Source organism: Equus caballus, chromosome 1 (genome assembly GCF_041296265.1).
Source record: "Equus caballus isolate H_3958 breed thoroughbred chromosome 1, TB-T2T, whole genome shotgun sequence".
Taxonomy (NCBI): domain Eukaryota; kingdom Metazoa; phylum Chordata; class Mammalia; order Perissodactyla; family Equidae; genus Equus; species Equus caballus.
Window position 1 is genome coordinate 28,288,311 of NC_091684.1, and position 11,190 is coordinate 28,299,500.

The following is an 11,190-nucleotide window of genomic DNA, read 5'->3' on the forward strand; positions in this document are numbered from 1 at the left end:
CTAAAGCAATAACACATAGGCATTTAAAAAATCAGAGGTATATAAGCAATATGGAAAGAAGTCTACAATTCATTAAGGTTAAAAAAAGTGCATGATGGGGGCCAGCCCCGTGGCTGAGTGGTTAAGTTCGCATGCTCCGCTTTGGTGGCCCAGGGTTTCGCCGGTTCGGATCCTGGGCAAGGACCTGGCGCCACTCATTGGGCCGTGCTGTGGCGGCGTCCCACATGGAGTAGAGGAAGACTGGCACAGATGCTGGCTCAGCGACAATCTTCCTCAAGCAAGGAAAGGAAGACTGGCAGTAGATGTTAGCTCAGTGACAATCTTCCTCTCTCTCACACACACACACACACACACACACAAATCAAGCAGTTTCCATTAAAAATTTTTTTAAAAAGCAGCATATAGAATTTTGAAAAACATAACTATTTTCTTCAGGAACACATGCCTCTAATCTGCAAGAACATGTAATAAAACAGTGTTACAACATAAGATCTGTCTTGCTTGATACTTTAAGATCAAAACATACATGTTTTTATAACCTCACTCTAGGACCCATCCTTCCAAGCCACAAATATTCTTGCAACATCTTACATTCACTTTGACTTCTTCCAAAACAAGTTTAAATTAAATTCTTTAAAACACCTAAGACAGTGAATCAAAACCCAGCCATGGCACTATGAGGTGATGATGGCACCAGGAACAGACAATACATAGCTCATCTCTTTTCCCACAGAAGAAAGTATGGAAAGAAGAAAACCAAAAGTAAATAAATCAAAGCTATGGGAATGTAGCTGAGTAAGCATGGACTCAAAAACCCAGTCCATGCAAGACTGGCGATCTACAAGTCTGAGAGTGTGACCTACTTTACTTCCCACACAGGGAAAGCCCACAGTTAAATCAACGGGCTGCAGAATTCAATAGGATGAGAGTTGTTTCCCCTTTCCTTACCTCCCAGGTTGCAATGTACTGGATTTATTTGTATTTCTTTGTTTGTGGTTTCCACATTGCATGCGGTTTTTTGGCCAAATTTTGCTCCACCTAGTGGAACTACAAAGGATGGTCCAAAATGGAGGTGCCTACAGCCAGACCTCAGCCTGTCTGTTTTATGCTACTGAGTAGACAGGTCACCCAGACCCACTATCACTGCTCCCTGTCACTCAGTGGCTGCTCTTACTGCCTAGGCGGTTATAGTGGGATCAGTGGCTCTGGCGGTGCCCATGACTGGGGTTATAGGGCAAGGAACGAACCCACGTTACTGCACCACCTGGATCCTGATGGTCCTTCAAGCATTAGGCCAACAACTTAAGGCAGGAAAGAAAGAGACCTTTTCAGGTGTATGGATGGCCAGGCATTCAAAAGGCAGTTGGAATTCTGAATCCAAAGCCATCTAAGATACACAGCATCCATAAAGAGTTGCCAGCTAGTACCCAACACTCACAGATGAGCTGTGTCCTGGGGCCTGAAAGAGAGGGCTCTCCTCTAGACACAGTCCCCTGAGGTCCAGGACAGTCAGCTTCCCTCGTGGTGACCCTGAGAACACCTAATGGTTTCTGCAGGCTGAGCGTGTGAGAACAAACTAACGTTCATGAGGCCGAGAATGAGAGTAGAGCCAAGACTTGGAATGAGGAAAGGAAAAAGTTCTAAGAACATGACTCAGTTCAGATTGGTTAAGGGACCACGGAGGGCATTGAGAAAGGAAAGGAACTGGCCATCAGGCTTTCACTGGGGCGAAAACAAACAAGTTCTTAAAATGAAACCACAAGGGTAGACCAAAGCAAGAGGAAAGAAAGTTCAAGACTGGGTGAATGGGGGGGCTCGCTTGCTTACTGAACCACAGACTAAAAAAGTGTGCTTTTTTCAAAATGTCTGATGTTGGCTGACAAAGCAGAGCTCACTGGTAACATACGTCCACAAACCTGGGAGTAATCGAGATTCAGGATATTAAAGCTTTAAATTATCCCACCTAAAATTTGTTGTCAGAGGCTATTTCATACATTTCACATTGCTACGTTCTCTCTTCGCAGGAAGGCTGACCTCAAACCCTGCAATAACGAGCAGGAGTGGTAAGGGGAGAGCAGGCAGCACTATACCAGCGTTTCCCAACCTCGGCACTACTGACGTTCGGGCTGGGCAACTCTTTGCTGTGAGGGCCTATCCTGAGCATTGTAGGATGTTTAGCAGCATCCCTGGCCTTCACCCACTAGATGCCAGTAGCACTCCCGAGTTGTGACAACCAAAAATGTTTCCAGACATTGACAAATGTCCTCTAGAAGGGGCAAAACCGTCCCAAATTGACAGCCATTACTCTAAGCGTATAGGTTCACCACGAAAAGTTACCTACATAGCAAAAAGATCACAAGGACAAACCTAAACTCAGATATAGAACAGAATCAAGCAAGTTATTTTCAAGCTCCCCAAATCACAGTTTCTGAACTTATTTTGGGAGTTGACACTAACTTACCAACCACAATGCACTCTGAGGACCACCAATAATAAAAGTAGTGATAATTATTATTATATTTATAACCATTAAGTATATTCCAAGAGCTTTACATGTCTGCATCTCATGACAAACCTATAAGGAACATACTATTATTCCCACTTTACAGATGAGGAAACTGACGCACAAAGAGGTTAAGTAACTTGTTCAAGGATAATAAGTGGAGGAGTCAGGTTTGAAACTCAGGAGGTCTGTTCCCAAAGCCCAGGACCTCACCACTATGTTAGACTATACCCTACCCGCACATTGGAAAGCTGTTAGATCTAATCATCTAAAATGTAGTCGGTAGCCACATGAAGCTATTTAACTTAAATTAATTAAAATTAAATATCATACCACTTTGGAAAACAGTCTGGCAGTTCCTCAAAAGGTTACACACAGAGTTACCATCTGATCCAGCAATTCCACTGTCAGGTGTGTACCCAAGAGAAATGAAAACATATGTCTACACAAAAACTTGTACACACATGTTCATAGCAGCATTATTCATAATAGCTCCAAAGTGGAAACAGCCCAGCTGTCCATCAATTGATGAATGGATAAATAAAATGTGGAACGTTCATACAACTGAATATTAACTGGCCTTAAAAAGGAATGAAATACTGATATACGCAATGATGTACTGATATAGCAACACAGATAAATCGTGAAAACATTACGCTAAGTGAAAGAAGCCAGGCACAAAGGACCACATAGTGTATGATTCCATTTATGTGGAATGCTCAGAATAGGCAAATCCATAGAGACAGAAAGTAGATTAGTGGTTGCCAGGGACTGGGGGAGAAAGGGGTGGAATGGGGAGGTACTGCTAATGGCTATGGGGTTTCTTTTGGGGGTAATGAAAATGTTCTAAATTAGATAGTGGTGATGGTCACACAATTCTGTGACTTATTAAAAAGCCACGTTACGTACAACTGAAAAGGGTGAATCTTTTGGCATGTTAATCATATCTCAATAAAGTCGATATAAAAAATTAAATGTCATTAAAAATTCAGTTCCTCAATTATCCTAGCCACATTTCAAGTGCTCAGTAGCGACATGTGGCTAAGCGGCTACCAAAATGGAAAGCGCAGATATAGATCATTTCCAAGATCACAGAAAGTTCTACCAGACAGCATTGCTTCGATGAACGGATATAAGGCCTCTGTACCATCTGACCGCAGTCCACCTTCCAAGGCTCACCTGCTTTCACACCCCTCTACACGCCCACATAAGAAGCTTCTGCCACAGGCTATGTGTCACCTCCAAACGGACGCTCCCATTTTCACCCTCTCATGACAGAACAGACTTTCCCCCTTCCTGGTCCATACAGATCCATCCTACTTATCCTGATCAACCTTGAAAGCTCCATCCAAACGCCTCTTCCTCTGTGAAGCTTTCCCTAAATCTCCTCCTTCCCCCTGCCCTAGTACAATCAATTGCTCCCACCGCCCTTCGTCTGTGCTTCCATTACGGCACTAATCACGCTGGATTACAAGCCTTTGTGTGTGTTATCTGTCTTTCCCACAAGATTACCAGGTCCTCGAGGACAGGAATTCTGTTACTCATTTGAGGTTTCCCAGTGCCTAGCAATAATAATAGCCTGCTGCAAAAAGTGGCCATTTCAGGAAATGTTTGCTGAATTCTCCTGAAAGGATTTACACAAACTCAAGGTGTTGATTTCAGACAATGGCTCACTTTGGTGTACGAAACAGACTAAGAAAATGAGGGAAAGGGGATTAGAATCTGGAAGTCTCATATCCTGCTATTCTACAAGAAGGAATGATGGCGATCACACTGAAACGTCATATTTAAGAAAGAAGAGGCGAGTATGGCTTCTGGACTGAAAACTAAGGCAATGGAGGTGAGGAAAGGTGGAGTGGAGGGACAAGGGGTATACTACTGAGGGGTGTGGTGAGAAAAAATAGCAGGAACTAGGGCCCCCAGCCGACTCAAAGTTTTAAGCATGGCAGAGGTAACGTAAGGACCGTGTCTCCAGAGATTTGTGCCCAGACCACTGGCTTAGTCATTTTACGGAAAAAGGGCATTTCTACTAAAACTTTATTTTAAATAATATAGTCAGATTTTTCTGGTAAATCTAACCAACGATAGAAAGAAACTCTCTGTATCTCAAACACAATTTAGCCCCAAGAGACAAATGCCAAGGCCTTACTGTTTGGAGACTTCTACTGCTTTTCTATTCTTTATGGATTCAAGGAGTCACATCTGAGTCACAGCGACCTATAGAAGAGTTAAGTCTAAGGTCCTGATCACAGACGTGAGCTACATGGATAACTGTCCTGGGCCAAGATGGCAAGAAATGATTGTCACAGTGCAGAGCTGGTAAGAGGGAAAGCAAGCCACCTAATATGATATATTTCCAATATTAAATGCATACATAAAGAAAAGATTGTATTTGAGAGAGCCATTTCAAGGGAAAAAAATGCCGCGGGGTGTCCATACCATTTTCAACATGGAATGAGTACAGGGAGTCCCCCTGAACTCAGAGTTAGCTGGAAGCCACTTGTTGAAATAAGGACAGTGAGGACCTGAAGGAAGTCCTATGCCAAAATGGTCTCTGATTTTTTTTTTAAATGATTTCCACAAGCCCAAAACCAAAACAAACCAAAACCCAAATTGACTAAATTGTGGTAGATTCAGAGTTAATAATTAATAGTAACTTTCATTCCAAAGGTTAAAATACAAAACACAAATCTCGCTATAGATATCTAGTGCTCACCAACAGAAAGAGACAAGGGTGTGAGGCGGGGGTGGGAGCGTATGAGAGGAGGGGTCCGGAAGAGACAGACTACTCATTATAAAAACTTTCCCTTTTCTGAAGGAACTGTAACCACATAATAGCTGCTGGTCAGTGCTAGCATCCATCCAAATGGAATAAAGTACAAAAGCCAGCCTGTCCCAAAATAAGTAGTAGAAGTGCCAAAGAAATGATAAGAAAGCAGCCTGAGATGGACAAACTGCATTTAGGGCGTGACACTGAAGATCCCCTCTCACATCTTCTCACCTCCTCCCACGTTTCCATGACCTAGTGAGGAACCTCCACTTTCCATCTTTCCTCTTGCTAAAGAAATGGATTTGGTGGCCCACCACTGCTCTCCATCGGGACGAAGCACCCACCTCCAAAGGCTCCAACGTTCCAAATGAACCCTCTAACCATGCTATTTACTGGTTACTGTGAACGGCCTTTACAGATACTTACAGAAAGACACAGGTACAAAGGAAAAGCAAGTTCGTTCTGTCAACATCTATAATTCTTAACTTTACCAGTCCTCAGGGTTATAACTTTTCTAAAGAAAATGTATTTCTCCTGCCAGTTTATGAATTTAACTAGGAAAATAAAGAACCCCAACTAAGCTTAAAACTGAAGGGTCTAGCCCTAGAAAAGGGAATACACTGCAGCAGAAAAGGAACTCTCTTCCTTTCACCTGTTATTTCTAACATACAAAATATATTCTAGGGAAAAAAACAGAGGGCACTTCAACAGATAAATGAATAAACAAGTTGTAGTACAGCCATACAGTGGAATATTATTCAGCCATAAAAAGGAAGGACGGACCAGTACATGCTATAATGTGGATGAACCTCAAAAACATTATGCTAAGGGAAAGAAGTCAGACATGAAAGGTCACATATTGTAGGCTTCCATTTATATGAAATATCCTGAAGAGGTCATTCCACAGAGACAGAAAGCAGACTGGTGGTTGCCAGGGGCTGGGGGAAGGGAGGAACTGCTTAATGGGTAGGGGGTTTTCTTATGGAGTGATGAAAATGTTTTGGAACTAGACAGAGGTGGCAGTTGCACAACACTGTGAATGTAATAAATGTCACTGAATTGTTCACTTTAAAATGGTTTAAATGGCTTAAGTTACGTGAATTTGAAAAATTCTCATCTCATTTGAAAAATTAATTGGGGCCGGCCCAGTGGTGCAGCGGTTAAGTTCACACATTCCGCTTCTCAGCGGCCCGGAGTTCACTGGTTCGGATCCCGGGTGCAGACATGGCACCACTTGGCAAAAGCCATGCTGTGGTAGGCGTCCCATGTACAAAGTAGAGGAAGATGGGCATAGATCTTAGCTTAGTGCCAGTCTTCCTCAGCAAAAAGAGGAGGATTGGCAGTAGTTAGCTCAGGGGTAATCTTCCTCAAAAAAAAAAATCAATTAATTTTTAAAACAGAGAATACTAACGGACAAAACAAGATGCACAGGAGAAAAGACAGCCCCTAAGCTTCTAGGGAAAATGTAAGTATTTTTGCTGGCACTCTGCTTCCACTCTTGATGACAACACAAAGCTCAGGTGTTACACTGTATAGACTGCCATCATGCTGTGTGTGTGTGTGTGTCTAAAAAGACAGGGAAGGAACAGAAAGTGCAGAAAACAGAATGGTAAAGCCTTGCCAAATGCAAGGGAAGGAGGGGTGATTCCCCTAACTGCACCCCACCCAACTTGGCACCAGGAGTACCGCTCCCATTAGGGTTTCGACATGCCAGCAGGAGCTGGAATCAGCACAAGCAAGCTCCTCTGCCTGGATCAAAAGCAAGCTACCCAGCAAGAAAAGCTGGGGTGCTCCATTTGCTGCCGGTATTGACATCAGCACTACCCTTTGCTCAAAAGCCGAGAGCTGGCCCAGATCAGCATCAGCGACTTGCTCTCCCAGGCCAGCCAGCATAACAGCAAGAGCTTGTTGTAGCTCAGGTGTGCCCTCCTCCTGAGGGGTCCCTGTCTCCTTCATCCCACCTGCCCTCCAAGAGTCCTACCTCCAACACCATTAAAAATGGGGCCAAGATGCCCTCAGAACTTTCCCCTGTCCAGTCTGAAATAAATATCTTCCCATCCCCTCCGCCCTCAGGCCAGCTCAATAGCCCAAGTACCCCTACCCGCACAGACATACGCCCGGCATGGCTGCCCTGAAGACCTGCTCCACCGGTGCACACAAACGCGCCCCACCTGTCCCAGCTGGGCACCGCTAGCCAGTCACAGTCATCTCAGCCCACCCCACCTAAGTGCCGTCCCAAAGGCCTTCACTCGCTTGGCACCATGCCTCTGCCATCTCCCTGGCACCAACACCGTCACAGGTGTCCCTCAGCTAACCACCGACGCCCCCTTAGATCCTATCCACTCCAGGCATGGGTGTCCCTCACGGGACCCCTCAACTCCCGGCAACAACACTCTTTCGGCCCCCTGCAGCCAGGCAGCGAAGCCATCTCCAGGCCCCTCCAGCCAGGCCTCGACGACCCCCCAAGCCCCCAGCCTGGCCCGGGCGCCCCCTCCCCCTTACCTGCGGGGGTTCAGCCCTGGCTGACAGGGGGCTGGGCAGCGCCTGGAGGAGCAGGAGCGCCATGCCACCCAGGAGCCTTCTCCTCTCCATCCCCCTCCTGCTCCTGCTCCTCCTCCACGGCGCCGCCACCTCCCTCCTCCTCCTCCTCCTCCTCCCTCTCCTGTTCCCTCTTCTTCCTTCTTCCCTTCTTTTCCTGTTTCACTCTCCCCTCCCGCTTCCGGCTCTGCTCCACCCCGCCCCAGCCCAAACACCCTCCCAGACTCTGGGGAGGTTCTCCTGTTCCAGCTCTGCGTTGGTCCTGCCCTTCGTCCATTGATCAAAATAGCCGTCGATCAAATCGAAGTTCCGCCTCCCCCATGAAGACGGAAGACCAGAAGGATCCAGCCAATGAAAAGTAGGAGGAAGCCGGGCCATCTTGAGTGCTGCGGTCGCGTATATGCGTCCCACTCCGCAGAGAGTGGCGGAAGTAACTCTGGTCGGGGGGCGGGGCCACCTAGAATGTGTACAGTATTGAAAAGTCTAATTCGGGTGCAGCCATCTTGAGTGTGGCGGAAGTACTAGATTTCCACAATCAAAGAGAGGAGAGGTTTGGTGATTCTTAAGGGTATTGGCAAATAAGTTATTTTTAGAAGGTAATCGGGCGCTCCTTAAGAAGCAAACTACTGCAATCTAAAAGTCCTTTTTTTGTTTTTTTTGTCTTGAAGCACAGCGGTAGTACGAGAGTCCCTCTCCTGGTCTCAAACTGCCCAAGCAGTAGCTTAGGCCAATTTGAATTCCCTATGAGGCAGTAGCTTTACCTGAGGCAGTGTTTTGTCACCCCAAGTTCCAGGGACAAAATTCTATTGACTCTCTCTCAGAAATGGCTCTGAAATTCACCCCCATTGCTTCAATCCATGTTCTCATCTTCTGGCTGAATACAAATAGTCTCCCCGCTGTCCGGCCACTTGCCAATTCTTCCCTCTCAAATTCCTTTCACACACCACAGCAACGGTACTCTAGTACATAAACCCAAACTTCTCACAGCTTTCTCTCTTTAAATACTTCAACTACCTACAGGACCTATAGTCCAAGCTTCTCAACAGGGTCCTTGCTGTGTCCTGGTCCCTGCATACTTCTCTTTATCTCACCTTCTGCCACCAAATTTTCCCACACATTCTGTTCACACTGAACACGTAAGAGATCTCCACTGTACTGTGCTATAGTAGACATAACTTTCTTTACACATTACACATACAGACCCCTGTGTACAAACTCTTAGTTCCCACCCCCTTGTTTCTTGTTCTGGATTCACATAACTTACAACACAGTGTCTCTAATCTATAATATCTGCCTGGCTGACCCCTCCTACTAAATTTGCTTTTGGTATGGCACACCAGGTCTTATTCATTTTTTAAGAAATCCCTACAACATCCTGCACAGGACCCAACCATGAGCTTAATCTATGTTAGTAAAATAAACAATCAAATGAAGACCCACGGCAGAGAAGCCAGCTGCCTGTAGCTGCCAATTTCCTCTCAAAAACCTGCCAAAGCATTGTACAGCCTGGCCCAGCCTAGCCCATAGCTGAGCCCAGAGGGAATTTGTTCTTGGCTTAAATGGTGGCAAAGTGGGGAAACAGGTAAGAGTGAAGAAGTTGAAGCTTGACAATGTCCATAGTTCTGCCTATCTTAATCCTGTTTTTCCAAGTGCTCCAAAAGGTGTCAAGTATTTTTGCCAATCTCAAGTTTCTTAGAAATTCATCCATCCTACAAATAGTCTCCCTAGAGAGGTAAAGATTGAGTGCTAAGCAAGGGCCCAATTATTTTCATTGCACAGGGTCTCAATCCTGGCCTCAAAGAGTTATAAGTCCTCTATATAAAGGCCAGGTATCATCATCATTAGGAAACCCCAATGGTTTCAATTTGGCAACACAGAAGATTTTGCCCCAACTTCCCTTTCTCCCTTTACCTGAGAGCTCAAACTGTGCTACCGGACAGGACAAACATTAAACCCTGCACAGTCTAGATTAGCACACCCCACACCAAGGCATTTTAGTCACCCTAACCACCTCTTTCCACACCCCACAGGAATCCACTCAAAGAAAGCAGAGGCCTTACAAAATGGAGCTAAGATGCAGTTTGAGTGAAACTTTTAAAACTGCCTCTGAACTGTAGCCAATACATACTTTTCCAAAAGAATAGTCATCTATGAAGAGAGGAGGAACACCAGGAGGCTTAAGGAGCTGGGAAGGAAAGAAGTTGTCCGTTCTTGAAAGAACATCAGTGCGGGATTGCTTCCGAGCTCTGGTAATATTTTTCCTATTTGCCTTTGGAAATGGGCAAAGCTGAAGCCAGACCTCCTAAGAAAGCCAGCTCAAAGACACAGACTTTTCCGTTTAGACATCAGCTAAAATCACATTGCACATATTACAGCATGGATGAACTTTGAAAACATTACGCTAAGTGAAAGAAGCTGGACACAGAAAGCCACATACTGTGTGATTCCATTTATATGAAATGTCCAGAATAGGCAAATCTACAGAGACAGAAAGTAGATCAGAGGGGCTGAGGGCGAGGGCCTGGGGCAGGGGGATGAGGAAAATGGGGAGTGACTGCTAATGGGTATGGTTTCTTTTGGGGATAATGAAAATGTTCTAGAATTAAATAGTGATGATGGTTGCACAATTTTGTGAGCATACCAAAACCAAATGAATTGTGTACTTTAGAAGGACGAATCTGTTATATAAATAATAATTTTTAAAAATAGGGAGAAAAAAATCAAATTGCAGCCAGCACCTTGGCCTCAGGGAGGACGCCCTTTCTCTTTAGAGCAGTGGTCCTTCAAGTGCAGCCCCCAGACCAACAGAATCAGCATCACTGGGAAATTACCAGAAATGCAAATTCTCAGGCTCCACTCCAGACCTACATAATTAGAAATTCTGGGGATGGGGCCCTACAATCTGCGTTTTAACACACCCTCCAGGTATCCTGATGCATGTTCTTAAGAACCATCACTTCAGGGGAAACTTTCTATGTAAAAGGCCAGAAAGTAGATATTTTAGGCTTTGCGAGCCACGTACATAGAGTCTCTCTTACATATTCTTCTGTTACATATTTTTCTTTTTTATAACCCTTTAAAAATGTAAAAACCATTCTTAGTTCCCAGGCACAAAAAAACCCCACTGGATTTGGGCCCTTAAGCCGTTGTTTGCCAATTCCTGCTCTGGAGCAATATGGCTCCCGTTCTGGTAGTCCTGTGGAGCATCCAGCAAAGACAGGGGGATTTCTCCTCTGTAATACGGGAAATGAACAATGGCCTCTAGGCATCTGACAGGTTCCCCTTATAGTTGTGATACCCTCCCTCCACACTAAGGCCCAAGTCAGACCAGATCCTGCTTTCCACGCAGGCATTATTAACTCAGTCTGTAAAAGGGTCA

The 11,190-nt window shown here is 45.1% G+C and overlaps 1 protein-coding gene across 1 annotated transcript in view; it reads right to left on the reverse strand.

The window, feature by feature from the left end:
• WBP1L (WW domain binding protein 1 like) overlaps positions 1–8,061 on the reverse strand; it is a 54,105-nt gene extending 46,044 nt beyond the window's left edge. The window contains exon 1 of the mRNA XM_001498544.6: positions 7,776–8,061. Coding sequence (XP_001498594.1) covers positions 7,776–7,865 — 90 coding nt within the window. The 5' untranslated portion in view covers positions 7,866–8,061. The remainder of the gene's footprint in view (positions 1–7,775) is intronic.
• Between the last annotated feature and the right edge of the window lie 3,129 nt (positions 8,062–11,190).